The 16,116-nt window shown below is 39.5% G+C and overlaps 2 protein-coding genes across 3 annotated transcripts; one reads left to right on the forward strand and one right to left on the reverse strand.

Moving 5' to 3' along the window:
* Nucleotides 1–1,892: 1,892 nt before the first annotated feature.
* Nucleotides 1,893–10,323, forward strand: dclre1c (DNA cross-link repair 1C, PSO2 homolog). Of its 2 annotated transcripts, none has more exons than XM_084038313.1 (15): nucleotides 1,893–2,100; nucleotides 2,245–2,296; nucleotides 3,136–3,220; nucleotides 3,812–3,871; nucleotides 3,988–4,043; nucleotides 4,349–4,450; nucleotides 4,679–4,751; nucleotides 5,434–5,574; nucleotides 5,686–5,787; nucleotides 6,172–6,308; nucleotides 6,469–6,523; nucleotides 6,779–6,867; nucleotides 7,200–7,294; nucleotides 8,932–9,018; nucleotides 9,108–10,323. In XM_084038313.1, the coding sequence occupies exons 1-15, from the start codon at nucleotides 1,992–1,994 to the stop codon at nucleotides 9,851–9,853; spliced, it is 1,989 nt and encodes a 662-aa protein (XP_083894439.1). In that variant the 5' UTR covers nucleotides 1,893–1,991; the 3' UTR covers nucleotides 9,854–10,323. The 2 variants fall into 2 exon arrangements, with proteins under 2 accessions (XP_083894439.1, XP_083894440.1); XM_084038314.1 differs by having other exon boundaries at nucleotides 9,114–10,322.
* A 172-nt stretch (nucleotides 10,324–10,495) lies between these two features.
* On the reverse strand, nucleotides 10,496–14,319 carry LOC311031809 (overexpressed in colon carcinoma 1 protein homolog). Its single transcript, XM_084038315.1, has 6 exons — nucleotides 14,093–14,319; nucleotides 13,557–13,581; nucleotides 13,362–13,397; nucleotides 13,161–13,237; nucleotides 12,167–12,239; nucleotides 10,496–11,796 (listed from the first exon to the last, which is right to left on the reverse strand). Exons 1-5 carry the CDS (start codon nucleotides 14,160–14,162, stop codon nucleotides 12,184–12,186), a joined length of 264 nt encoding a protein of 87 aa, XP_083894441.1. The 5' UTR covers nucleotides 14,163–14,319; the 3' UTR covers nucleotides 10,496–11,796; nucleotides 12,167–12,183.
* Nucleotides 14,320–16,116: the final 1,797 nt, after the last annotated feature.

The following is a 16,116-nucleotide window of genomic DNA, read 5'->3' on the forward strand; positions in this document are numbered from 1 at the left end:
TCACACACACACACACACACACACACACACACACACACACACACACACAGTGGTACTAAGATACATAGAGTGTAACCTACATTATATTAACGAAATGCCTGACATACATGTATATGTAGTATATGTAAATACTAATAGGTAGAAAAATAACACGAATAAGCCCCCAGTACATGTCATTTGTCATATATGTCATTTTGCATGAGCCTACTCACCTGCCCTTGTGTCTGTGGTGCAGCAGAGTGCAGTCACGTCCGCTTGTATGTTTCTCTGTGCGGCACCACAGGCTCAACTTTCTAATAACAACTTAATGAAGCACAAATCTCATTCTCCAAGCAGCCAAATAAAGCGATATGTCCTTCATCTAGGGGGAGTGGGGGATACTCAGATCTGAGAGTCAGTGGAGTGCATGCATAATCTCACCCCTCATGTTACCATCACATGAGGAGAGTGTGACAGGCCTTGCCTTTAATCCTAGCAAAAGAAGACTTCAGTCACATTTTTAACAGGTCATAAATACTTACAGTGAGTGGGCATGAAATATATCCTCATTAAATACTGCAATGATGTAATGATAAAAGGCACACATGACTTATTTGTTGTAACTTTTTCAGTACAACAGAATGAATAATATCATGAAGATATGATCAAAAAATCGAATTAATAGTGGCGAATATTGGGGGCATCCTTCCTATTTTTGGTGCAACAAACAGACAGGTTTACACAGTAACCAGGGCTGAGCAGATTTTTAGGGGAACTATTTATTTAATAATGAAATAATGATGTTCACTCTGCAGCAAGCAAAACTCATCGGTCCAAGACAAACACATTCAGAGAGTTCTTCTACAAAACTGTTCTCACCTCCAGTTTAAAAATATCTTCATCAAAAATAATAAAAGGCCTTCTTCTTCAAAGGGTGTGTGTCTGCGCCTGTAGAGTGTGATGACAGGCTATCGTTATATTATCACAATGATAAATGGATGGAGTACAGAACACCTTATGCATTAACTTTGACTCAGACATCATGGTCCTCACATTCCCTTTTCCTGCTGTAGTAATAGAATGTATTGTCTTGAAGTTGGAGCTTCTTCACAAGGCCATTTGTCAATCTGACACAGAAACAGACAAGAGTGATTTGTAAAGTTTCCTGTTATATATAGAGAATGTTGTTTAACTGGAAACCCTGGATGCTGTAGGTGGCACACTTCATTGGAGTTCTTTGCCATTTCTTTTAAAAGCAAAGGACACAGTGCTAACAAGTTTTACACTGTAGACTAGAAAATTCAAGAGCATATTTGCTGACCGGTTAACTCAAGTCCTCCATACACATATGATTCAAACTCACATTTGCATGCATTCACACCATTTTTTTAAATTAAAAGACCGGTACAAATGTAGGCCTACTTAGATTAGTATTTTTAAATGTGCGTTAGTTTCTGTCGAAACGCCAGTTTGCAAGCGACGATAACTACCTTCGCTGTGTCCGAAATCACTCCCTACTCCCTATATAGTGCACTATATACTATAGAGTAGGGAATGATTTCGGACACAGCCCTCGTCTTTGGTAGCCTAGTTACGGTGAACTTTCTTCTTCTGTGCTGGAGGACAGATGCCAAAAGCTTCCAGAAGATGGCGCCAAACGACTAGACAGCAGCTCGATAAAGAAACGCAGTGCTGTAAGGATGTATTGTAGATTATTAATTTGGTATTTGCATGTGTTGAGCAAACATGGATGTATAAAGATAAAGGCAACGTGTAAAAATTCGTATTAACGAGGTTCAGTGGAAGAAGACTACAGAGGAGTAAAGTGACACTAGATGGCGGTAATGCCCACAGAATGCAGCTGAACCGTCCTGTAAAAACAAAGACGAAGAAGAACCGAAGTTGGTGGGCGGGACACACAAACGCCGGCGATGTAAACAAATCAAGCTCTCTCCGGTTCAAACAACGTTTGCTTAATTTTACACGTTAAGGCCAACACGTTGCTCGTGAAGATGAGTTCGTTCGCAGGTCGAATGAAGGAGTATCCCACTATTTCTCTGGACCGGTTCGACCGGGAGAACTTACATGCCCGGGCATATTTCCTCTCCCACTGTCACAAGGGTGAGTCTGGTAGCTAGCTAGCAGCACAAACTGGCGCGTTTTAGCCTTGAATTAGCAACATTAATCAATACAATTATTCACAGAGGCAGGTATCAGCAGATTACACGTGTCCCTGTTGTTCAACTGTTTCTCATCTATAAACAGATCACATGAAAGGACTGAAAGGACCAGTACTGAAGAGAAAATTGAATCTCAGGTGATGTTTACATTTAATGCAACCTGCTATTTACCCTTTTGGCGCAGTTCACTGTACTATACTTACATTTTAAGTATAGTACGAAAGTGCATTTACCAGATACTTGAGTATTTCCATTTTCTGATGACCTCATACTCCTGACGTCACTACAAATTAGAGGCAAATATTGCACATTTTACTCTGTATTATAGATTCAGACAATACACAATACGATCTATAAATAAATGATGGTGCTCTATTATAGATTGAGATAAAACTATTGATTCACAGCAGATAAAGTATATTAAATAACCTGCTTCAACATTTAGGTATTTCTACACTGTGGCACTGCTACATTCACAGTGCCACAGTGCCTTTTTGTTTTACAGATTAAATTACTAATTTAATCTGTAAAACAAAAAGGGACTCCATTACAGTTAAAAGTCCTGGAAAGAATAATATAGGCACCTTTTGAACCCCTTCATGTAATCATCGTTTTTATATTTGGTACATTTGCTTTTATGTTTCAAGTCACAAAAATAATCCACTTTATTCATATGCAATAAATAGAAGTAAACAGAAATGTATCATTATGGTTATAGGTCTATAATAATTAGATGTGTTTTTCTGTACTGCTGGTTTATGACATAAAACAAAGATTACAATAAGCAGCTATCATTTCCTTTATAAAGTAAGGATTCTGTGTTATTAATGACCTTGAAAATGGAAACAATCACCATGACTACATATTTATGAAGACATAACCATACAACATGAGTTATATAAACTTAGCGACAAACTAAACGGAGTACTAAATACTTGTCTTTAGCTGTATTTATGTATTCTCTCTTGGTTTATAGTCGCACAGTCAGGCTCTACTGCTCCTACGTGACCAAAGAACTTTTGCTGAGCAACCCCAAGTACGCTTTCTGGGAGGAATACATGGTAAGTCCCTTCTATTACTGCCATTTTTGTTCCTGGTGTTATCTGCTACTGAGTAACGGTGAGAGTAAACAACATAAATCAACATACACACCACCTTTGGATATTTGTAAATTGTTGAGTCTCATGGCTTTTCCCTGTATGGTGGATTCAGGAAGTCCATTCTGTTGGTTCCTGTGTGTCACAGAGTCATTTTTGTCTTTTACACAAAACCTCTCATGTGTATTCTGTTATTTTAAAGCCAGCAAGGTTTTAGGTGGTGGAATTAGAAATGTTGTCTTCTGGCTGCAACTAACAATTATTTTCAATAATGATAATTTGTCAGTTATTTAATAGATTCATCGTTTGGTCTATAAAATGTAAGAATATAGTGAAAGTTCAAGAAAATGTCTTTAAATGTGTTGTTTTGTCAGTCCAAAATCCAAAGAAATTCACTATAATATGATATGAAGCCTTTTCTGAGCTTTTTGAATGAAATATGACTTTAACTATGAATCAACATCAAAATAGTTATTCATCTGTCGATTGACTTTTGGTTTAGTCGATTAATTGTTGCAGCTCTAACTTTTCTCTCTGGTGGATGACGTGTTCTAGGTTCCCTTAGAGCTGGAGAGCCCAACTCAGATTTCTCTGGTTGACGAGGCTTCTGGAGAGGTAACCCTGAGCATTATTTCCTTTAGGAGTCAGTCCAATGAGATTTGTAGCTATTTCTCTAGTTGCTTAATTACAACTGATTTTCATTAACATCTTGTCTGGTGTTTGTTTGACAGAAAGAAGAGGTTGTGGTGACGTTGCTTCCTGCAGGCCACTGTCCCGGCTCTGTTATGCAAGTCAAGCTATTCTTTAACGCTTCCTAATTTCTTTGTATATGAATTTGTCACAACATGCACGCCCAATGCTTGTTTAACCCCTCAGATGTCTAGTAGTTGTTCATGATATCCTGCAGTCTGTTCACATTTCATTTCACCTATAAGAGAGTTGATGTGACATGTTAATGGGCTCCAATGTCCTTTTAAAAAAACATTAATTATCCTCCACAAAAGACTGAAAGCTTACTTGTGATCTTGAAAAACAATATTTCTTAAGGCATCTTAACATTTAAAGTCAGAAACGGTGCATTTCTGTCAACAGGTTCCTGTTTGAGGGTTCCCAGGGAAACGTGTTGTATACTGGAGACTTCAGGTTGGGGGCCGGAGACGCTTCCAGAATTGAACATCTGCACTCTGGCAGCAGGTCAGTCCTGATGAACATCTTCTCATCGAGTGTCTCAACAGTAACAGAAGGTCTGTAGAACAAGTTTACGATATTTTTATTCATGAAGAAAAATCCTGACTCACAGTGGGTCGACGTAGGCGATGAAGCTTGTTACGCCTTATTTCACTTGTTAAAGTTACTTATAATAATAAGGCATTCATAGAATAATTGTAGCTAAAACCTTTTTATATCATGTTTCACATCCAGAGTAAAGGATATTCAGAGTGTTTATCTGGACTCCACTTTCTATGACCCACGATTCTACCAGATTCCCACTCGGGTAAGTTTTTAACTTTTTGGCCCACATTAAAACATCTCACTTCATTTTGGCTTGATTGATATCTCAGCTTAATAAATGATTCTCTTTATTAGAGAAAAATATAAAACATGCATGCAAATCCTGAAAACTTGTCATGGATGTTTTCTGACTTTAGTTGGCAAAACAAAATTGATTAATAAAATAAATCCACTATGTGGAGTTGATTTGGTTTGAGCAAGGAATTTAATCAAGGAAGGATTTGTGATTTTTATTGTTTTGTGTAAATTGGAATCTTGCAGGTAGAGATTTTGTTTTATTGTAATTGATTTGTCATAGAATCAGTCTGAATCTGATTCATCTTGAAGAGAAAAAATACAATTATTCAACAAAAACAACAAACACAATGTGCTGGTAATAAACTGAGAACGAAAACATTGTATGTCATGTTAAAGAAAGTAGATCCGCAATGATCTATTAGTCCATCAACGGAAAATGATTAAAAAAACATTTCAAGAAAAGTTGCAAAAACTGGTTCCAGCTTTTCAAATGTGAATGTTCTGAGTTTTTTTTCCTCTACAATTCTAAAGTAAATATATTGTGTGTGTGTGTGTGTGTGTGTGTGTGTGTGTGTGTGTGTGTGTGTGTGTGTGTGTGTGTGTGTGTGTGTGTGTGTGTGTGTGTGTGTGTGTGTGTGTGTGTGCAGGAGGTCTGTCTGAACGGTATCTCAGAGCTGGTGAGAAACTGGATCAGTCAGAGTTCCTATCATGTTGTGTGGCTCAACTGTAAAGCTGCGTATGGATATGAATACCTGTTTACCAACCTGGGAGAGGAGTTCAACACACAGGTAACACAAAAACACACACAGGTTTCTGTACACATGCTCTATGATGTCATTTCACTCACAGATCCCGCTCAAGCCCAATTACATGTTTACATGGTTTGATTGTACGCAAAGATTCATGTCAGAAGTCTGGAGATGTTCAAGAAGATGCCGGAGATCCTGAGCTACCTGACGACCGACCGCAGGACGCAGATCCATGCCTGTCGACACCCTAAGGTCCTACTTTATGTCTCACACTCAAGCATATCCAGGTTATTCAGGGAAAAGGGATATGAGGTTTTCATATTTCATATCTGTCATTCACTCAGAAACTATATTAAGATAAGAGCCATGGTTCAGGATGTCACTGGTTCTGAATTAGTAAGAAGAGTATTTTTAAGGTTTGTTGTTTTTTATCAGTAGTTAACCAGGAAGTGAGATGAGCAGAGCTGAAAATATCGTTTTGTAGTAAATGATGGTCGTTCGTGCAGCCAACAGACACTATTTTCTACTGCGTTGCTTGCAGTCTCCTGTCCACTGTGTGTTTTACACAGGCATCGTGTGCTTTTTACAGCTGGATCAAACTGTCATGAACAAGCTTGATTGTTTCTGTGCGTGTAGGAAGACGCTTTCTTCCCAGGCAGCCGGCTGCCGTGTGGCTGCACGGCCTCTGACGGGACTCCTCTCAGCATCATCAGCATCAAACCGTCCACCATGTGGTTCGGAGAGAGGATGAGGAAAACCAACGTTGTGATTAAGTAAGAGCAGGTTCACCCGTCAAGTTCTGATAACATCCAAAATTCAGTAGTTATGTGAAAGTCTTGGTTTCAAACAATCAGTGGAAAAATAATGAATTATAAATCTCATTAAGTTTGGTTTAAGAGTGCTAAATATGACTTTTTTGTGTTTGTTTTCCAGAACAGGAGCCAGTTCCTTCAGAGCCTGCTTCAGTTTCCACTCCTCCTACTCAGAGGCACTTCCATTTTTATTTAAATGATTAAGCCAGAGTTATATGACTGACTGGACAGTGTATTAGTTTGTAACATACATGTATCTAATAGAAGCTTTCTCCACAGCTCATTATTTGATACCAAACAGTTTCTAAGAGTTTCTCTCCTCTCCTCATTTACATACTTTAAAAAGTGAAATACTGTGAAAGCTGTTTTAATCACCTAAATTGAATTTGTTTATCCACACTCGTGTATTAAATGGTTCTCTCTGATTTCAGATTAAAAACTTCCTGTCCTACCTCCAGCCAGTCCACATCTACCCCAGTGTTATCCCCATTGGTCGGACACTGACTGAGGTGACACAGATGTGAGTTTTATTTATTTTATTATTATTATTTATTTGTTTCTTAACTTTATAGAAACATATCACGATGAAGTTGATTGTATCTGCAACTATTTGGATAATCCAATGATACTTTCCTTTTTCAATCAAAAATATGAAACATATGTTACATTTTCTTGATGGTGAGGATTTGCTGCTCGTCTTTGTCTTCCGTTGTAGTAAATTAAATATCTTTCAGTTTGGACTTTTGATTCAGAAAAAAACCATGCAAATCAAAGACAGTATGTTAATTACATTAACGGTTATTGCTGAACGTGTCAAACGGCTGTTATAACGTTGCTCCTGTGTGTTTGAAGGTTGAACCTGATGTGCAGGAAGTCTGATGGAGCCGTGTCTGTATACAAACCCCTGGGAGTCCTTAAACGCTGTATGGTGAAGCAACCTACATGCGGTGAGACAAACACACACACATATATAACCACAACAGGTGCTCTGCACAGTTACACATGTATAACTGCCTCTGGAGCCCGGATGCTTGTTTACAGCTCACCATGTTGGGAAATGAAATATGAACTGTGTGCCTAAACTATGGGAAGACTTTCCAGGGGACAACAATCGATCTTTTCTCATTCGCCAATATTTTCTTATGAATTCAAGAAGCACTGTTTGCACCAGACGTGTAGCGACTGAAAGATGGATGAGTTGATAAATGTAGGAATGAAGTGTTACACAAGTGAAGATGCCTGGCCCAACCGAGCGCTGTGCTCAGATCACCTGCTTCCCTCGATGCCTCAGGCAGGACCCGGACCAATGAAAGTGACTTCTCATTGGTAAATGAGCCGTGCATGTGGAGGTCCTGTGTGTGCACGTGTGTGTGTTTGGGGCCTTTGTGTGTGGAATGAAAAAGGGGAATGTGTTTCTTCTTCTAAAGGCATTACCTAGTGATTGATAAGGCAGCATATCTATGTGTCTGTGTTTTGTCTGTAAGCTGTGAATCCTTGCGTCCCGTCATCCTGTGCTGCTGCACAGAAGTTAACCTAGCTGCTGAAAGCTGTGTAGCAGTTTTGGTCCGTTCTGGTGTTTCAAACTAACTTTGCCTGCTAAACTGTGTTGTATTATCCACGTGTCTGTTTTGTAACTCGGCCTCAGTGGAAGTGGTACGAAGCAAAACCTTAACGGGACATTTCGGATGTTTTGAAGTGGGGTTGTATGAGGTACCTATCGATAGTTAGTGTATTATCGACAGTAGAAGGCAGTCTGCAGTTTGGAGAAACAGACGGGACAGTAGTGGTATTTAAGTACCTCATACAACACACAAACCATCCCTTTAAGACCAGTTCTCGTTTAAAGGTGATGTTAAATATGGACACAGTAAGTCCTGCCGGGCTTCATCCAGGTTGGTCGATGGAAGTGATTCTTGTGTCACCGAACAATGAGCATCTCAGTATTTATGTTTACGACATCCACCAGGACTGAACAAACCGGTTCAAACCTACAAAAAACCTCACTTGAATTTTGAACATTTTCTGACCTCATGTTGTAATAATACTGTACATACAATACCTGAGCTGTTTTTCAAGTTGTTTTCTTTTGAATCTATAGCAACAGAAAAAACAAAATGAATGCTACAATAATTATTACATAATATTACGAACAATACTGTTTTCATTAAACCAAGATTTTTAGGTCAGAGGTCTATTAGAGTTTTATTAAAAGTATTTTTATTTACAGCTCAGCAGATCCTAAGATGCTAAAGAATAGAGCTACTTATTCAGCACAACTATGTCGACGTCAAGTCAATAACAAACTTATCATTTTATAAGATACTCTCAGATTAGCTGAATTGCAATTTGTTGTATTTTGTGCCCATATTCAGTCACCTTAAATCTGGCGTTTTAAGCCAAATACATACAAAGTAAGAGTGGTTCAGTTGGAATGGTAGTTTAAAAAACAAAAAATGCAAATTGTAACAATAAAACGAAGAGTTTTCATCAATGATCAATATCAGCTCTGTCAATTAACAAACGTAATTAACACTTAACATTAACATTACCTCTAATCCTAAACGGTCTGTTTCTCCCCGTTCAGATTCAGACAGTGATGACGAGCTGTTTGACGGGCTGACCCCGACACCAGTACGGAAGAAAATGGCGCTGGACCAGGAAATACATAATGGTGCATAATTATTTAAACTTATTTTTGTAGCATCGTGAATGTGTAGATTCAGTATTTACAACATTTTTTTTTTTATCTGCAATTCTTAGTGAAAGAGCGGAGTCCTCAGAAAACAGCGCCCCTTGTGTCTGCGGTGGAGTCTTTTCCTCTGATGGTCACAGACGCTGGTAGGTGTAACTATGTGGACTGCACCGAGTCCAATGATGAAGACGAAGATGATCAGCAGGAGGAGGTCGACGACGATGAAGGAAAGGAGGAGACGAAGGAGGAGGTAACTGGAGAAACTGAGAAAAAGCCAACTGAGGTTGAAGAAAGTGGCTCCTCTCATCCTCCGAAATGGGGAGATTTCTTCACCATGGAGACGATGACTGACAGCCAAAACAGCCTCAACAGCATCAACAGCCATTTACAATCCTGCTGCTCTCTCCCAAGCCCCTCCCCCTCCAAAATGACTGCTTCACAGAGCCCAGATCTGTTCAGCGACGAAGAGGAAACCCCAGATAACGCAGAGCACTTCAGTCTGACCCTGTCTGCCTCTCTGTCAAATCATTCCTCGCAGAACCAGGACTCATGTTTACCTGACACTCTTCTCCAACCAGAGCAGGGAGGGTGGGATCATGGAGACTCGAGGACCAATGCTGCGTCTCAGGAGAAGGAGAAAGACGTCCAGTCAGAGCTGGTGGAGCTCTCAGAGTCTCAGGTGTCGTCGGACTTCGATATTCCCTGCACGCCAGAGTCAAACATGCCACAACCTGATGAGCTGTCGAAGTTGTACAGGAAGCTGGCGTCAGGAGAGGAAGTGGTCATCAGAAAAGGAAGTCAGGGCTCCACGTGAAGGAATGTTAAAGTGAACACATAATGGACTCGGATAATACCTCACATGCCTTACAAGTTCCTCTCCAGCTTCAGTCAAACCTCCAAACCGCTCAAACCTCAGCGTGCAAAGCAACAATACACTTTAAGGTCACGCATGCACCGACGTATATTAATGCACCTGCTCACTTCACAGCTGACGTTCCCGTTTGGTTCAGAGGTTGTTTGTTCTGTTAAACACTTCATCTTCATTGTTTAACCAATTTAAAAGTATTTAATTTCAACTGAAGAGCATTTTTTAACCATTGAAAGTTCAGATCAATGATTAATTTGACTTTATTCTAATGAAAACATTCAAATATTCATAACACAATACGTATTAATTTAAAAGATGGTCATGAAAGATATTCAATGGACTCTTATGTCTAAAGCAAAGATACTTTTAAACAGTTTTGACCAAAATATGTAACAAGTGGGACATTTTACGTTCAAAAAAATAAAATTGTGTAATGTTGACACCGTATCTTCTCACCTAATTTCCATACTTTGAATTCTCGTAATACTTCATTGCATTTGTCACATACTGTATATACATATGATTTAAACTTTGCATCTCACCCATCTGGGTATCCGGCGTGCTGATACCACTGCAGAGGTTTGCAACACGCCGTGGCTCCCAAACAGTGCTGGTTGGTCACTGGCTGTATGTTTCGAATGATGACATTGCTCTCAGTACACGTCTCGTGTTAGTTTTGGACGTGGACAGAAAACAAAAAAAGCTTCAAAACATACCACATCAAACTTTTAATATCCAGTGTTGTTCAACTCAAATTATATTAAATATGCAGCAGATGGGGATTCATGTGGTGAGAAGGCAAAAAAAGAAGCTCTGATCTCTGAATTTATCACAACAGATTTAAATTGAGAAGCATCATCCATCGGTGTCAAACCAAGGAATCGTTATGTTGTTTCATGTTGCACTGTTTTCTTTCTGACCGGCAGTGTTAACTCTGCAGCGTTACACGCCCGTACAGTCTAAATCCCCACAGTCCACCCTGCTGAGTTGTATGGACCACATACTGTAATCTCCTAACTTTAAGCTACTTCCTACACAACCAAACACAAAGATGCAGATGTGATTCTTGATGATTCACTGACTGAACTGGATTGTTTCCTGGAGTCTGCAGGTGTTTGTTTCAAGCAAGCATTATTACAATAAACACATTCACACAGTTTGACTAACTTGAAATTCTTCTTTGGACATCTTGCAGCCAAGTGAGCGTGTAATGAAAGAAAAGACAATAGTCTGTCCCTCAATACTATGACTTCCCTACTCTCTCTGTGGCTCTCAACTCTAAGCCCACTGGTTCCAACTGAAGACATAAAATTTAAAAAAAAAACAGTTAACATAAATATATTTTTGTATTTTTGAAGCTGGCTCATTAATTTCCAAAAACAGCTGGTCATTGTAGTTTTTAGCAAATGGTGCACCTGATGAGTATTTGGGTGAGCTGACTAAATGCACCAGTGAATTGCAGCGTTGTCACATGCAGTTGCTGGTTTTATTCTTCACTATGTTTTTAACGCACTCCACACTACCACAACAATGGCTCTGCATGTCGCTGCTCCACAGCATGCAGCATGCGTAGGCCAAATGAAGTGTGGTCGAGTTGTTGGGATGCAACCCAGAGTCCTCTTGGCGTAACAGATCCAAACGGCTCCATCTTTGCAAAAAGCTCAGATTTCTAAGTCTTTAACCAGTTTGTTTGACACAACAGGCTCCACAGCCAGTTAAACCAGGTGGACGCTGATCCCATTAAAGGCCTTGCAGAGGACGCTGGGAGAGAAGATTGGCTCCGCTGGGTGCTGCTGTTTCCCACTTGAGACTTGGTGAGTTCCTGATGACAAACTGAGGACCTGAAGAACGCCCGCAGGGTTTCTCCTTCTATCATTCGTCTGTCGCACCTTTCAGGTCACAGAGAGGCATAAAAGAAAGCGGCATGATTCATTTCTAGGGATTTATTTAACTGGATAAAACTGAAACAAAAGCACATTGTGATTGAGCTCAATAAATTTTAACTGACCAAAAAATAACAAATCAATTTAGTGTATGTTATTATTATCAGCAGGATAATCCCTTTCCTATTAATACTGCTTTAAAGCTACATATCTAAATAGTAAATCATTTCCCATTAAGCCGTGAGGAGATATGTTCATGGAAGGAAGTTTCAAGTCAGCAAATAGATTTTCACTCCATACTGCCATCATCTCTCATTAACTAGAAAAGGCAGAGAGAAACTGGAGGAGGTCCACACACGAACCGAAGCACACACACCTGGCTCTTCATTAAAATTAGAGTCCGTCCCCCCACAGCGGCCTCCTGAGGGACAACAAGTCCCTATCATGCTCTGTGGACGACAGCTTGGTTAATTAACACGCACACATCAGATATGAATAACGTGTCGTACTAACAAAATAAAATACATATACAGAACTTAATGCATACAAGAAGAAAATACATACAAACAAATGTGGACTGAGAAGTATTCATCAGTGTTTTCTCTCTCCCAGGCTCTCGTGACCCTGGAGACTCAACAGGAAATTGGGGCTGTGTGTGTGTCTTCATGTCCTGCTATCTTTACGAGGACCAGGTTGAAGGACATTTTGGCATATTTGAGGGTTCAGACTTGGTTTAGAAGTAGGTTAAGGTAAAGTTAAGGGTTGGGGTCAAGTGTAATTGGTTGTGATGGTTAATGTTCGGTTAAGGTCAGAATCAGCTTTATTTGGCCAAGTATGCGTACACATACAAGGAATTATGCCAGATTAGTTGTTTTTTTTACAAACTACATTTGTTTTGGTCCATAATTGACATATTCTGTCCAATTGAATCGTACCAAGATGGAAAAACAAGCTAAGTAAAGTGAAAACAGACTGAGAAAGGAAGTTCTTAGACTAAAACTAATGGCCAGCAGAGAGAATGCAACGTTTAAGGCACTTCGAGATTTGCTTCACTTTTCAGATCCAGAGGTTGCTGCCTGATTGGAAGCGGGGGAACCTGCTTGCAAACAATGGATACAAAATCTCATTTTTCTCACCTATTTGAAATAATTAAAGATGCATCTCCTCGTCTTTTAAGATTATATTTAGTTTACTTAGCTTATGTGTATTTATTTTTGATGTGGCAAAAGATCTCTGATGCAGAGGTGTGTTCATTAATTTTCTTAAATCACAAACAAATGTCTGTGTGTGTGGGTGTGGGTGTGTGTGTGTGTGTGTGTGTGTGTGTGTGTGTGTGTGTGTGTGTGTGTGTGTGTGTGTGTGTGTGTTACCTCTGAGTGATCCTATCTGAACTTGAGGAATATTGCTCAGGTCTGCAGGAAAACCCACATACACACCTCCATAGTTCCTATATACACAACCATACACATTATGCAAAATGGAAACGTAAAATATATTTTAGAGAAGAAATGTATTTCTGATGTATTAATGATATTTCAGTGCACCCTGAAAATCTGACTTGGATGACTCACTGCCATTTGTCGTCCTCTGGCACAGACTCTTCTGATCTGTCAACACAGACACACACACACACACACGCACACACACACACACATTAAAAGCTCTACGTTAACAGAAAACATCAGAGAAAGGTCAAACCTAACGCACATGTTTTAACATCCGTGTGTGTAAATGTATGGGAGGTAAAAGTTGTAAAATTAACTTACATCTTTGATGAAGACTGAACACGACCTGAGGTCACAAACAGGGTTTTTTTTTCTCAGTTAAAATGATAATCCGCATAATTAAATCTACAAATGTCTCTTTGCTATCAGCCACCTCAGACAACAGAAATATAACCTGCAGCAACAACAAGAAGCAGTATTACGCAAAAAAGAAAAAAGCAGATGAAAAAAAATAACATTGTAAAGCTAAATGTAAGATTTGAAAAATCAACATGCAGTTTATTTACAAAAACCATTATGGATTTTAGATCATTATTCAAAACCAAAATCCCTTTTTTTTGAAAACCTAATACAAGATTACATTTTAAATACTGGAAAGCATCACATTAATACCAACTTAAATGTATGAAGTGCTGTTCCTATTGGCTGTTTATCTAAAATGCTCCACAATCATTGGCTCATTTCCCGGCTGCATGGCCAGTAACTTCCAGTTAATCTCTTATATAGTGTTCAGTTATTTACTGCGAGATAAACCAAATGTATTTCAGCTCCATACAACCTCTCACAGTGTTTCTCACCTCCAGTGCTGCTGCTGCTGGTGGTGGTGCTGGTGGTGGTGGTGGCTGGTGAGGAATTTCCACATCCCATCTCTCACCTGAGTTTATAAAACCACAGAAGAAGAGGAAGCAAAGGACAGACGAATGAGAGGAAGAAGGACTCAAGAGGCCGGAGAAACAAAGAGGGAGGGTGTCCTTTCTGTCTTTCCCTTTTTCTTTTCCTCTCTACTCTCCACTGTACAGCACCTCTCAGCATGGAGGGAGGATTAAAATGACGGCAAGGAGGAGAGGGAAGGAGGAGAAGAGGGAGGAGAGAGAGAGAGAGAGAGAGAGAGAGAGGGAGGAAACTGCAAAAAGCAGTGTATTCACCCCCGCTGTTGAGGGAGTGTGTGTGTGTGTGTGTGTGTGTGTGTGTGTGTGTGTGTGTGTGTGTGTGTGTGTGTGTGTGTGTGTGTGTGTGTGTGTGTGTCTTTGTGCGCCTTGTGCTTTGAAATCACTGCACAATTTGAAGGAAGTAGATCAAAGTCAGCTTGAATCTATCCGGCTTCTGCCCGAGTAGAGGAGAGGTGGACGTGAGTTGGATTAGTGGAGCGCGGGGACAGAAGAGTTTTTTGCTGCAGTTCAGCTGGAAACACCTGAAGGAATCCCAAACCTCCAACAACACTCACAAACTTATGTTTTAAATCTCAGAAAATGAGCGACAAAGTGAATACAGAACAACTCTGGGAAACAAGTCTCCACATATTGTTTGATTTATTATCATAAATGGCATCTTATTCAGTTGTGCTGGAAATACTTCCTTTTCTGATCTGTAACTTTTCTGTGATGTTTTTTCTTCACAGATACTCCAGACATCCGTCGTTTCCACATTGTTTACTTTAATTATTTTCTTTATTTGTGTGTGGATAAGAAATGATACGATAAGGTAAGATAAGCCTTCATTGATACCCAGAGGGGACCTTTGGTTACAGCAGCAAGTGCATAAAAAGTTCAGGTAAATAGAGGTGGTATGACATAAATATGAAGAGGTATATGACCTTTTTTAAGACAAGTTCTTGTCAAGAGACAAGAGGTCAACAGGAAGAAATAACCACACTAAGACATTTTGGCCAGAATCAGCTGAAAAATAAATAAACCTCGTCAAGATTCAATAGGAGCTCTAACACGAGCTCCATGAAGGACATAATTGAAGGTTGTGCCACCAGGCAACTTTCCAAATCCCATGAGAACACAAATCCCCACGTGTGACGGCGCCAGAGCAGACAAGAACAATCCCCTTCATCAAAACAAATGTTTATACTGCAGTTTGTGCATAAAAGGGGAAGAAACTCATGGATGCAAGTATCATTTTTGCATCAACAGAAAAACATGAGCGAATATTCACATTCTGTTATTTCTTTGTTGAACACCTGCAAAAAGTAATACTAAACTGTGTATCTGCTCTATATTCTGTTAGCAACAAGTGTGTCGTGTTTTGAATAAACAAACACTGTTGCAAAAATGTGTTTAAGCGATTGAAAAAAAACTGCAGTAACTGATTCTTTTGGCCACTTGAGGGCAGTAAAAGTTGTAAACACAACATAAATATAAAGCAAATAGTTTATTTACAAGTCCAGCAGTTACGTAGCAACATTCTTGCTAAACTCTCTCTTTTAGCTCTGTTTTTGGTCTCCTCCAACTGCTGCTGAATACATGTTGTTCTCCAGTTAGTTTTAAGTGTGTCTGACTGCTGTTTGCTGAAGGGTAGAGTGTGGTGGCTTTTTAGAAAACAGCTGCCTGTTGCCGCCAAACCTGATGCCATGTGAGCTTTGACAGCGAAACAAAGCGGTTTCTGCGAACTAAACAATGGGCTGAAACACTCCTGTATTTTGTGTTAGTACCCTTTAATGCTCCAATGTCCTTGTGGCTCATTTCTGATATTAAACTGCACATTTTCAAACAATCACCAAGCAAGCAGGAGGGTATTTTGGGATTTGTAATGTCCCTGACAGGGAACTCAATACAATTTGTTCTAATAGAATTGAGTTTTGCAAAGGACCAATATC

The sequence above is a fragment of the Eutrigla gurnardus genome, assembly GCF_963514095.1.
Source record: "Eutrigla gurnardus genome assembly, chromosome: 21".
NCBI classification, from domain to species: Eukaryota; Metazoa; Chordata; class Actinopteri; order Perciformes; family Triglidae; genus Eutrigla; species Eutrigla gurnardus.